This window comes from Caretta caretta, chromosome 7 (assembly GCF_965140235.1).
Source record: "Caretta caretta isolate rCarCar2 chromosome 7, rCarCar1.hap1, whole genome shotgun sequence".
NCBI classification, from domain to species: domain Eukaryota; kingdom Metazoa; phylum Chordata; order Testudines; family Cheloniidae; genus Caretta; species Caretta caretta.
In genome coordinates, this window is record NC_134212.1 from 104,342,148 (window position 1) to 104,355,294 (window position 13,147).

At 39.1% G+C, this 13,147-nt stretch overlaps 1 protein-coding gene across 3 annotated transcripts; it reads left to right on the forward strand.

The window, feature by feature from the left end:
* The first annotated feature begins 1,688 nt into the window (after positions 1-1,688).
* On the forward strand, positions 1,689-12,804 carry TEX36 (testis expressed 36). Of its 3 annotated transcripts, none has more exons than XM_075131025.1 (4): positions 1,689-1,795; positions 5,801-5,932; positions 10,049-10,129; positions 12,286-12,804. In XM_075131025.1, exons 2-4 carry the CDS (start codon positions 5,852-5,854, stop codon positions 12,532-12,534), a joined length of 411 nt encoding a protein of 136 aa, XP_074987126.1. In that variant the 5' UTR covers positions 1,689-1,795; positions 5,801-5,851; the 3' UTR covers positions 12,535-12,804. The 3 variants fall into 3 exon arrangements, with proteins under 3 accessions (XP_074987126.1, XP_048712688.2, XP_074987125.1); XM_048856731.2 differs by lacking the exon at positions 1,689-1,795 and adding an exon at positions 3,092-3,262; XM_075131024.1 differs by lacking the exon at positions 1,689-1,795 and adding an exon at positions 3,109-3,225.
* Positions 12,805-13,147: the final 343 nt, after the last annotated feature.

Genomic DNA, 13,147 nt, shown 5'->3' on the forward strand with positions numbered 1-13,147 from the left:
CTATAACTTTAAAACTATGTATCACATAAATTAAGTTTTATGAAGAGCACAATAAAAATTTCATTCTGTCAAAATCAATGGTGGAAAACAAGATGTGTTTGTACATTGCAGATCTATTTTAAATAAATTTGCACTAATGAAAAAGAAAATAGGAAAGTAGATTGGGGAAGGTTTAAATTTGTGGTGCATAAAGTATTCTTAAAAGTTACAAATAAATGGGAGAATGTTTAGATAAATCTTTTAAACAGATGGTTATACAGTAAATAAATCTTCACATACATAAACAAGTGTTGTTGGAGAACAGTCAAAGAAAATTTTCAGATCAAAGATGTGATGTCATCTAAATAAGATAAAGCTGCATCTCCCCATTTGACTCATGGTTATAATAATAGTTATCTCAAAATCACTAAAATCCTATTAATGTTAATTTTCACAGTGTGGATCTCTGTTTATCTGCTCACCTGCACTTAACTTAATTGTTAAGTTCATAACTTAATTATGCCATTGTTCATATGGACATTTATAATCTAACTTGAAAACTTTCCCTAAAATTGTTCTAAAAGCAGTGGTGGTTCAAAATATTGTTTACTTCCTTCCTATTCACTTGAACTGGTAAGATGTTGAGTATGATGAAAACATCCTTACTGGGTGCTGAGTATTTATTTAGGTCCTGATCTTGCAAAAATGTATGCACATGCTTGACTATGCACAATGACATAATCTCACTATTTTAATCACAAGATTTGTGATATTTGATGTCTTTCTTAAAATACCAGCTCTTGGAGTCCTGTTATTTTTTGAAACTCTCAGCTTTTATTTTATTTATTTATTTAAAAAAATAAGTTTCTAGCCCTCATAGTTACAGAGAAAAGCTTGAAAATGTTAACTTTACAGGCTCAAAGCTAGAAGGTAAATAAATACAAGGCCCTTAAATTTATTATTTTTTTAAATCTTGTGATTTATTTTAAGTCAATACCATGATTTTTTTGTGGACCTTACTCATGATTTTTGAACACTTGGATTTGGTGATGCTGGAGTTGTCCCACTGAACTTTATCAGACTACTCACAGTGCATTAAGTTAAGCATGTGCATAAATTCTTGCAGAATTGGGGCTGTAGTATGTAATATTTTCCTTCACTTCTGTTAATATTGAAATTTGGTAGGTCATCTTTTACACTTCCTTAATCTCTTGCTTTTTTTTCCAGCAAGTAGCCTTGCTTATTCATCTGCATTATAAACTGGTTTTCCATTTTTTTTGCACATCTAAGAAACTGAGATTTTTTAAAATGAACACTGTATACAATGTATTCAATTAAGATGTGTGTAAGTCTAAAACAATTCAATATAAGTACACAGAAATTTATCTCACAGACAATACATTGGTGAGAAAACAGCACCTGTTTTATACACAGCACTATCCTATGGCAACAATTAGTATAACAAAGTTTAATTGTGGAAGTAGCCACAGCTGAGTGCACAAACACTCTCATAGGGGGAAAAAATAGCAAGAAAAAAAAGGCAGGGAGAGAGAGCTTATTTCCACTGCTAATGTTCTGCTTATAAATAATTTTTACTTATAAAAAAACTAGATGTTGACTTTTTAACATTAATCACTGTTATAGCTATATTTTTTCTAAATCAAGTAATATTTTATCTGATTGGAATTTTTGTATTGTTTCTGTTTCAGTCATTAGAATGGCCATACTGGGTCAGACCAAAGGTCCATCCAGCCCAGTATCCTGTCTACTGACACTGGCCAATGCCAGGTGCCCCAGAGGGAGTGAACCTTAACAGGTAATGGTAAAGTGATCTCTCTCCTGCCATCCATCTCCACCCTCTGACAAACAGAGGCTAGGGACACCATTCCTTACCCATCCGGGCTAATAGCCATTAATAGACTTAACCGCCATGAATTTATCCAGTTCTCTTTTAAAGTCTGTTATAGTCCTAGCCCTCACAACCTCCTCAGGCAAGGAGTTCCACAGGATGACTAACATGGTATCCTAACATTGTGACAGCCATACTGCTTTCAAGTGTCCTTGTTTTTATGGTTAGAATTCTTTCTTTTTTCTACAGATATTATCATCCAGATTGTAAAATGTTATTGAAATGCTTGTTTTAAAATACTTTATTGGTTCTAAACAAATTAAACATGTTTCAGAGTCTCTATTGCCTTTTTCAAGAGACTGTCCAAGATTTTGTTTTTTTATCTCATTTTTGTGCAGCTGCGTTGGAACACAGGCAAAAATGGTTTTGTCTTCACTTGTGTGTTGACCTGGACCTCACTGAAATATCAGAACCCCATGACAGCTTGATTTACATAAATGAGCATGCAGGAGATTCATAATATAACTTGGTTGATGTTACACGAAGCTTCTTGGTGTACAGCCTGAACCACTTAAAGTGTTGCACAGACTCATATCACAAAGTACATAGAAGGACAAAGGAAAATGACCCTACTGATGTTTTCTTAGCTGATTCCTGAATTTTAAAATAGCTTCCTTTAAATAAGGTATAGGACCTTTCCTTTCCCAAAGGAGAGGAGTTTAGAACAAATGTATCTGTAGCTGAAGCAGAGGAACCTCCTTGTATGGGGATAAGCCCCACCATTCTCCCTGATCCTTCACTTTGGGGAAGGCATCCACACAATGGGGGGGGGTCTCTCCTACCCCCAGAAGATGGAGTCTTCACCCCCACAGGTACCCCCCCTCAGAATAAGGGGTCCTACACGTGATGAATAGCAAGGTCTCACCAACCATAAAAGGGGTCTCTCTCCCTGTGCCAGAATGAGGGAGGGGGGTCTCCTGCACCCACAAGAATCTCCACCTCCTCCCTGAGGTCTCCCCAACCATAACTTATGGTCTATAAGTGAGAGTCGCCCCCATCCCCTGATGCAGGGCTTCCTCAATCCCCTTAAATGGGAACCTCTCTCATCCGCTGGGGATCTCCTCCGTCCCTTTTAAGGCGTGGGGTCCCCCTAATCCAGGGCGTTTTCCTTCCCCCGTAGCAGGGCCTCCCCAGCCTTTAACATGGGGGGTCTCGCTCAGCCCGCGGGGGGGGGGGGGCGTTCCGCTGGCGGAGGAACTGCGGGCCCCCGGAGCTCCAGGGGTCGCGGCGCGGCCCGGTGTCTATGGCAACCACTGTCCGGCGGCTGAGGCCGCAGGCTGGCGGCGCAGCACTGCAGGGAGCGGCGGCAGCCCGGGCCCAGCGATGCCCAAAGGCAGGTTGGCCAATCCCAGCACTGCGCGGGACGGCGCTTGGGTGAGAGACCGGCGGGGGGGGGGCGCGGGGGCGGGGGCGACCCGGCGTCTGTCCCCGGCCAAGCAGGACCCGAACCAGCCCCCTTCGCTCCGGGCAGGAATAACCGCCCGTGGGGAGCGGGCGCAGAGCCCAGCCCGGTGCCGTGGCACCAGCAGCGGCACGCGCTGGTCCCGGCGGGGGCAGCTCATCGCTGGGAAGCGGGCGAGCAACCGCCCCGGTTGTTCCAGGCTCGCAGCAGCCCCGGGGCTGGCAAAGCGCCCCGTCAGCGGGCGGGAGGGTTTGGCCCCGGTCAGCCAGCGGGCTGGCTTTAAAGAGCGCGGGCCAGCATCCGGCTGGCTCACGGCCCTGAGCCCCACCGGCCTCCCTGCCCCTGAGCAGCTCGGCGGCCGTGGGCACGTTTCTTAACCGGGCCCCGCAAAGAGGAAGCGTGGCGGTGAGGCTGCGTTCTCCCTGGGACAGGGGAAGAAGGCCCGTGAGGCTGCTTTTGTCTTTGTCCTTTATAGAAATCCATCCAGGCCTTGTCTACCCTGGCAGGCATCTGTTAAAACTGGTCCGACTATGTCCCGTCCTGTCCACCCCCTGACAATTTTTGATGGAAGCAAACAAAAACAAGCCTTTCGTTTTCATTGACAGATCCCCTTGAATTTTCCAGTTTTCAGCAGAAAACTCACTAACCAAAAGGTTTTGGCCAAAATATTTGAATGATAAAACAAAATCTTCTTTGGAAAGAATGCAAAATGTTTTATTTTATTCCATTTAAAAAACAGTTTTGTTGAGAATTTTTCAACCAAACCTACTCTGTGGTCTGAGATATTGACATTACCAATACCAAGAAAAGGAAACCTAGTTACTTGAGTTAGTTTGACTAAAATTGTGCCCTATCTCTAACTTTGTTTTTGTTAATACTTGTTTAACTGAAACTTTTCAATGAAAAAGATATTGGAGGATTCAATTCCTCTACTCCTACTAAGGACCAAGACAGCTAACAGTATACATTTCAGAGTCAAACAAATTTTTCAACCAAAAAAGGAAGAGTCTGGGAAGTCTTGACATTACTGATATTTCTGGTGTGCTCAGATCTTTTTTATAGGTGATAAAGAAACAGAAAGAATCACAACACCAGTGTTTTCTTTATAGAGCACCTTTAATCTCTCTCTTTCCACTTCTCTGAATGGAGATAATCATGATTATTTCCTTACATCACAGCATGTGGATTAATTAGTTTACATTTTCAAAAAGTTGCCCCAAAGTGAAGTGATTTGGAAAGGAGGGATAGCTCAGTGGTTTGAGCATTAGCCTGCTAAACCCAGGGTTGAGTGTTCAATTTGTGAGGGGGCCATTTAGGGATCTGGGCCGAAAATTGAGGATTGGTCCTGCTTTGAGCAGGGGGTTGGACTAGATGACTTCCTGAGGTCCCTTCCAACCCTGATATTCTATGATTATTATTAATTTCTATTTGTAATTAGTTTGTGGTGACAAGGGTATTATCAAGTTACATGCTGGAGCTGTTGATGTTAAATCCACATGAAACATTTTTTAAAAGTGCTTCCCCTTTCCCACTGGAAGCTTTTTGCAACATTTTTATGAATAGGACAGCAACATAGAAAGAAGTGAGATTAATTTTACAGTTATTGAAATTGATTGAATAACTTTTAATATCACAATCTCATCACCCTCTGGTGTGCTGTTCCATATGGGTTTAGAAATCAATCTGTAAAGACATACTAAACATCACTTTATAAACCTAGATCCATTTTTCCTTTGCAACTTTCTTAGACTTTCACAAAAAATCTCTACGTTCAGAGCACATTTTCAACAGATTTTTTTCCATGTTTCTAAGCTGCCTTGAATCCTCATCTTTCTTTTTACTTATAGGTAATTTTCTATTTCTCCTCCAGGAGAATTCTACCTTGTACTTGTCTCAATTATAGGTTACACAAGAGGAGCAGCAGCAGCAGCTTGATCTCACTGTTGCTGAGGTCTAGGCTCCTCAGCACTGTGAATGTATGTACACACACTTTCCACGAGTGCTTTGCTTCCTCATGCAGGTTCTAAGATCCTGAACCTATAATGTGCTAGTATCTCCTGCAAGGTGCTTAGTGCCATCATGTCCAGTATCTTTCCATATAGCAGCAAGAGCAGCAGTAATAGTAAAGATAACAACCTTGCAGCTGTGGCTGTGTAAAGGATGCTCCTGCAACATTAACTACCACTACATAATCGACTTTCAGAAAAACCCCTGCAGAACTAACAGGATGTTTGCAACCCATCATTCTAAATATGCTCTTTGTATGTTACATCCCTTTCTCCTTCCTTCATCTATTTTATGTATCTACATCAGAAGCTCCTCAAGGCAAGGATTGTGCTCTCTTCTGTGTTTTGTATGGTGGTAGCACAGTGGGATCCCGATCCTGACTGGGGCCCCAAGTGCTACTTAATACAAATAATAAAAATAAATGAAAATAAAAATAATAAAAATAACTGCTTCTCTGATGCTGATGTGTTTGTTTTCTGGATCAAAACATTTATATTTTCTAGTTCCCGCACTTTGGATTATTCCATAGTCAACCCGAATCGATCACAGACTATATGCTAAAACAGGTACAAAATCCAGAAGAGGTTCAGTATATTGAGAAGAGATTGCCACTAGTATACAAAATTCGGGAGCAGGTTAGTTATTGTGGATATATAATTGACTTATGGAACTCCTTGCTGCGGGATGTTATTGAGTAAATGCTTACTAAATTATCTGAATAAGAACTAACATAAAAAGTGTAATGGCTTTCAGTCTTCATGCTTAAGGGAATAAGTTGTTTGTCATTTGTGATAAGGAAAAATTTATCCCAAGATATACTGTTGTTCAAATTATTGCTATTTTTGTTAGTGATGATAACTTTCTGAAACAAATTCTTTACGTGCTGAAATGTACTATAATTGGTCTCAGTCCAACAAATGTGGATAAAATATGTATGGATGAAGGTTTGATTGAAATCTGGTAAGCAATTTTGAATTGTGTGGGAAATATGTATTCCCTTGAGGAAGTTTGTTTTGCTAACTGAAACACTTAAAGCCAGAAATTTCAAACTTGACTTATTTTTTTTAAATACTTCACTGAGAGTAAGAAATCAAACCAAGTTTCAAAATAATCAGTGCAATGTTTTTCAAGTTATGAACATTTAAAGGTGACAGTTTCATGCATGCACATGATCCTACAATTGAATCCATGCATGCAGACCCTTGCTTTTTTCCCTTCTTTTAAAAGACCAGTGGAACCTGAATGCACTCCAAATGCAGGAAATTTCAAAGTTAAAGTTGTACCCACAACATTAATTGTGCGACATTGCTCATGTAGAGTATTTTCTGTTTATGCTTTTTGTAAGGGCAACTCTTAGTACATACCATAAAATATATAGAATGTGCTTTGGGGCCACATTTACTTTGTGTCAACAATCTTAATTTTTAGAATGTCCTGATTTCTGAGTCCATAAAGGCAGAATTAATGGTAGTTGTGTTCATATTAATTATTTATAGATTGCTCTTAATATCTGGTGAATAGAAAAGGAGTACTTGTGGCACCTTAGAGACTAACCAATTTATTTGAGCATGAGCTTTCGTGAGCTGCAGCTCACTTCATCAGATGTATACCGTGGAAACTGCAGCAGACTTTATATACACACAGAGAATATGAAACAATACCTCATCCCCCCCACCCCCATACGCCACAAGGGGATGTGAGAAAACCTGGATCTATGCAGGAAATAGCCCGACTTGATTATGTAAAGAGTTGTCACTTTGGATGGGCTAGCACCAGCAGGAGAGTGAATTTGTGTGGGGGGGTGGAGGGTGAGAAAACCTGGATTTGTGCTGGAAATGGCCCACCTGTTGATCACTTTAGATAAGCTATTACCAGCAGGACAGTGGGGTGGGAGGAGGTATTGTTTCATATTCTGTGTGTGTATATAAAGTCTGCTGCAGTTTCCACGGTATACATCTGATGAAGTGAGCTGTAGCTCACGAAAGCTCATGCTCAAATAAATTGGTTAGTCTCTAAGGTGCCACAAGTACTCCTTTTCTTTTTGCAAATACAGACTAACACGGCTGTTCCTCTGAAACCTATCTGGTGAATGTTATCATTTTAACAAGATATCATACTAAAGCAAAAGAAAGCCATAATTAGCTCACATAGTGCCAGTTTTGGATAACTTTACTCCTCAACTAGACTAATGTTCTACTTAGTGTAAAGTTTCAGAATCTGCAGCATACATAGCACACTGGGCTCCAGTTCTAGAAGGCAGGCTGTCTTATACTCAGATCCCTGTCCCTCAGAAAGTAGGGAACTTAGCCCACTTTCCTAAAGCGTTGAATGTCTTGGTTTCATTGAACACCACTGTTTGGGTTTATCCAGTATGCTTTTTTGGAAGCTGGCATATTTAATCTGAGAGAGACAACCAACTGCATCCTTTGTTGCAGTTTGTCATCAGTTTGTCTCTGGCTCTCCGTAGGGCAAAATTCCTTCCCCTCCACTGAACAACTCTGTAGTTTTCTTGATGATTTCTCTTGTCCTCCCTGAGGAGGTGGCATCTTCATATTACATGAGACCAGAGGCCAAATTCTACTTCATTTATACTTGTTTAAAACCAGAGTAACTTCACTGACCTCAGTGTATTAAGAGCAGAATTTGACTAAAAGGGAGTAGTTAGGAGGGGAGTTTGGGAATAGTGAGGAGAGGAATAGAAGGTTACAGTGCATTATGGGGATTTTATACCTTTCTCTGGAGCATCTGGCATTGGCTACTGTTGGAGAAAGAATACCAGGATAGCTGGGCCATTGGTCCATACTCATATGACCTTTCATATGTTGTTGTGACATCCATTTATTTTGTGTAGCTGTTTTCACTGTCCCGAAGAATTAATGATGGCCCTTTCATCCATTTATGATGGATTAGAACAATGTCAGTAGAAAGATATATTAAAGAGACTGGAATGTGAAGTCATAAAAACACAGTTTGAGAAAGTTTGTGTTGCTTTGACTTTTAAAAAAAACCCTGCAGATGAAAACTGTTTCAGTTTGAAAGGAGTTGGAAGGTCACTGTGTGCCAGAGCTGACTGTCTCTAATCTCTCTGTGTAAAGGAACTTCCTGGCTGTGAGGTTAATTACTTTTTTCAGAGGCAGGAATACAGTTCGTACTTAGATTATATTATTCATTGTTCTTACTTTGCTGTAATCTTAAAACTATTTTTACTATAGCTTTTTTTGCTGTAGTTAATTTGTTAAATAGTTCCCAGAGACATTATTCAATATATATGTATCTTTTGTTTTTCAATTTTCCCACACCATATAAAAACTATAAATAAACTCACTATTCCTTTGTAAAGGTGTAAATGACTGGGTCTTAACCACACTGATGTGTTTCAGTGGTAGCTCTGTGCATTTTATCCATCCAGGAGACATTACCTAGGGCCCTGATCCTGTAAGCAAGTACACGTGAGTAGTCCCACTGAACTCAGTGGGAGTACTCACAGGCATAACACAACTCCGGTGCATAACTATTTGCAAAATTGGGGCTTAGAGGGATATTCATGGTGTAGCTGATCTGTTTATGAAAATCCCATTGACTTCACTAGGAGTTCTATGCATGGAGTAGCTATAGAATTGGACCCTTGAAAAGTACTACAGATCTATAATTAAGCAAAAAGCATGTGTGGCTACAGACTAGTTGAATTTATATAAGAGATTATATGGTCATGAGGCACACAGCACAAGACCAAACCAAGATCTATAAAGTGTACCAAATGGAGATCTTCAGTTATAATCTAGGCTCTGATCCTGCAGCTGATTCCATGCAGGTAGACTCTGGCATCTGCCTGTTCTTCAAGATTGGGACCATAATTATATTTTTCTTTATAATTGATTTATATTTTCTGTTACAAACCACAATTTATTTCAAATAGCTTTTGTATTATAGCACAGTAAAACTAGATACGCCCTCTGGAGATGAAGATCTACAGTTATAAACTGGAATATTCCTGCCTCCGTATTAAGTGTAAAATCATTAGAGAAGTTGTAAAAATGAACAGAAAGTTACCAACACAAAACCGAAAGATGGTGCTTAGGGAAACAAAAAGGACAACTCTAGTAGTCCAGAATAGTTTTTGGAATTTCATATTTTAACCATTTTATACACATAGGACTGAAACTTTATATAATGCACAATTAATTTGTAAATTATTAAATTTATTACTTTCCTACAATTCTGTTCATGCATTTTCAGATGCTTTTTTAGTCGGGTTTTTTTTTTGTAGTGGTTTACAAAATGGATAAAAAGTATGCGCAAAAAGTGAGTTTAAAAACTAATTCTGTGTTTAATGGGCTCCCAGAGCCTGGTTACTGGATGACATTCAACACATAAATCTCAGATTAACTCAGTTTTGAGTTCCCTTGTGTAGTTCAACTTTCATTTATTGTGGGCTCACTAATGAGCCACACAAAAAAGTTTTTACATTTCTGTAATATCTTGATGCTTCTATAGAGAATATGGTTTCTCTGATTTGGAAGTTTGCAATTAATCGTGTGCATGTTCAGAATATTAAATTCTGATATTTTGGAGAAAAATACAGAGAGCCAGTTTTGCAGGAATAAAGCCATGTGGAAGAAGATTTAACAGATAATGCCTCTGTTAATAAAAACATAATTTTTGCATCTGTCAGAAAATGCGAACTAAGATTATAGCACACACACATGGCATAAGGTATATTATAACTTATCTTTTCTTTATCTCTTTTTCAGAAAGCTGTAAAAAATCACTTTCCATTTTCAACCCATGACAACAGGAATTGTTTACAGAATGTGGGAGAGTACTTTGATTTTGTGAGTATCCAGCACTGAGAAAATCAGCAAGTTCATATCTCTCAACCTGCCAGAGATTAAACACAATATTCTTGCAAAATTCATGGATGCTCAAAAAGGTGAAGACAGAAAATGCACAGTAAACACCAATGATAACATGCACAGATTGTTGGGACATAACTTCTTATGTGTAATGACATATGGGTATGTCTTCTGAATCCTCATAACAATATAATATGACATTTACAGATACCCGGAATAACATGTATCTGGCCGGAGTGATACATACATAATTGACTTCTTGTGGAGCATAGCAGCCCAAATCATGTCACTTTCTCTTAGTCTACAGGTTTATGAGTTAACCACTTGCAAAAGTGTTTTTATACTGATTTTTAATCTGGACACAGTGATTGCTTGGTGTGCAAATGCAAATCTGGCATTCTGTTTTGGAAGCAAGAGTTTTGGAAGTATTCTCACACTGCTGTGTTGGTGAAATTCATCTCTTCTCACAAAAAGTTAGAATAAATGGTCTTTTTGTAGGCAATTAAGTAGGGATTGTAAGAAACAACCTGTGAACAAGCTTCAGGACTGCAGCACAGCCTCTCTGGACATGTCTATACGAACAGTTAGTGCATGGCAAGCTAGGGTGTAAATCTACAGCGCACTAGCCTGCTATGCACTAACTGTCCATGTGGACCCTGCTACCATGCACTAAAAGTTCCATATTGTGTTTTAATGTACTCTGCTTTGATAGTAGCATACCTTGTTACAGTCTGTGGGGCTGTAATAAAGGCTGCTTTGCTATTCCAGACTCTAGATCTGCACAAGCATAGATCATGTGCCCCTCTGGCACAACCCCATTTCTCCCAGCTTATTTGGAGCTAACATGGAGCTTACCTCTGTGGTGAGCAAGAGTTATAGGGGCCTCTCTATGTAGCTGCTCTGCCTGGAAGTTTAGTAGACTAGAGAAGCTTATAGGATATGTGTTTAAAGGTATCTTAAGGCAGTGGTTCTGACCTTTCAGGGGTCTGATTTGTCTTGCATACCCCAAGTTTCATCTCACTTAAAAAGCTACTTGTTTACAAAATCAGACATAACAATACAAAGTGTCACAGCAAAATGGCTTACTTTCTCATTTTGTTTCTATGAAATTGTAGTTTGTACTGACTTCATTCGTGCTTTTTATGTAGCCTGCTGTAAAACTAAGCAAATATCTAGATGAGTTAATGTACCCCCTGGAAGACCTCTGCGTACCCATGGTTGAGAACCACTGTGTTAAGGGAACCACCATTCTGAGTGAATTTTTAAAGTTTCCTCTTTTTTCTTTTATGTTTGCATGTGTAATAATTTTAATTTTGATTTTTTTTTTCCTTTTTGGAATGTTGATATGTTTCTATGACAACAAAAGAGATAGCATGATCTACTAGATAGTGTACAGAGTAGGGAGTCAGAAACTCCTGTGTTCTGATTCCTGCTCTGCTACTGAAATTACTGAAGTTGTGAGCTTCGGCAACTCTTTGGCCCAGATTTCCAAAAGCATTCATTAATGTTGAAAATCTTTAATTCTTTTGCCCAGTGTGCTATAATCAATGCCTGATAATTTTCAGAGACGCTGATCACAAGGAACTCTAGTGGGAGTTCAGTGTGAGTTGTGGGTTCATCACATAAGAAGAATCAGACTCTCTGGTCTCAAGTTTGGCACACAAAAGTAAGGGACACTTTTGAAAAACTTGGTTTTACACTTTGTATGTTTATCTGTAAGCCAGAAATAATGTTATTTACCTGACTCAGTGGGCTGTTATGAGGATTCATTTATTTAGTACTGCACTTTGAATAGATAAAGTGCTATAGGAATGTAAATAATTATTATTTTATTCATAATAATAGATCAAAAGTCAAGATGTCTGTTTCTGGTTTTCCTTTGTCTGTGCACCAGCATAGTTAATCATGCTACCAGAAAGGTATATATTGGTAGGTCTGAGAATATTATGTATAACCTAACTGCTTGCAGCAGATCAGTAGTGGTTCTCATAATCACTTTGGTAAGTGCTTCTTTAATTTTTAACTGCTCCATGACAAAGTAGAGGATTTCTTTCCTAACATTCCAAACTTTAACAGTGAAACTGTGATCCTGAAATGTACATTTTCATCAGTTTTTCCTTCAATCTTTTTCCTAGAACGTAGGACGAAAGAAGGTTGAACCAGAAAGAAGGCAACAGAATTCACAAAACTTCTGTCTATGGGCACATGAGTACATTCCTAGCAGTCATGATGGTTTTACCATTTATCAAACATCATTCATAGGTGATCAAGATACCAGACGTCCTTTTTGTAGACGATATCCAAAACAGCACTTGAAAATGTGCTACACTTATACATCTATTCCTGAGAATGAAAAAAAACATGTAGTCAAACCACCATGTTAATTGCAGAACTCCTTATTTAGTAACTACTGAGACTGATCAATATCCTTTCTCTGGGTCTGAACTACTCTTACCCCTCAAACACACGATGGAATAAATATCTATGTAAAATGGATACTGCGGAACATGTTGCAAATATTTACAGTTGGCAGGTTCATTGAAATTAGCAATTATCTTGCTGTTTGAAAATTCTTCAGTTTTGCTGGAAACTAAAATTACTATGAAACATAAGTCACAATAAAGTAATGAATCACAACATTGGGAGGTAAAATATAGCTGTCTTTGTATAGTTATATTTTTTAAAATAGCAATATTGGAAGAAGAGAGGCAGGCCCAGAACCACAAGGGGACTTAAATGTTGCTCTGAGCTCACCTACCAGATTGGTCGAGATAGGCTTCCCTCCACCTATCTTCACCTGGTTTGAGGATCCTCTGGGGCTTAGGCATGAGATATTCACTCAGATGGCTAGAGTGTAAGGCAGAAATGTAGGCACCAAGGGGAAAAAAATTAGGCACTGAGGGATTTTAGGCACCTACTGGGTTAGGCAGCAGCCAAGCAGGGGTTTTGAGGTTCTCTGGTGCCTAAATTTTGGACGTAGGTGCCTAAAGTGGAGTT

Coding starts and splice junctions, on each gene's coding strand:
- TEX36 (XM_048856731.2), top strand. CDS start 3,212: ATGCCCAAAGGCAGGTTGGCCAATCCCAGCACTGCGCGGGACGGCGCT. Junction 5,933..10,048: donor TATACAAAATTCGGGAGCAG/GTTAGTTATTGT, acceptor TCTCTTTTTCAG/AAAGCTGTAAAAAATCACTT. Junction 10,130..12,285: donor TGGGAGAGTACTTTGATTTT/GTGAGTATCCAG, acceptor TCTTTTTCCTAG/AACGTAGGACGAAAGAAGGT.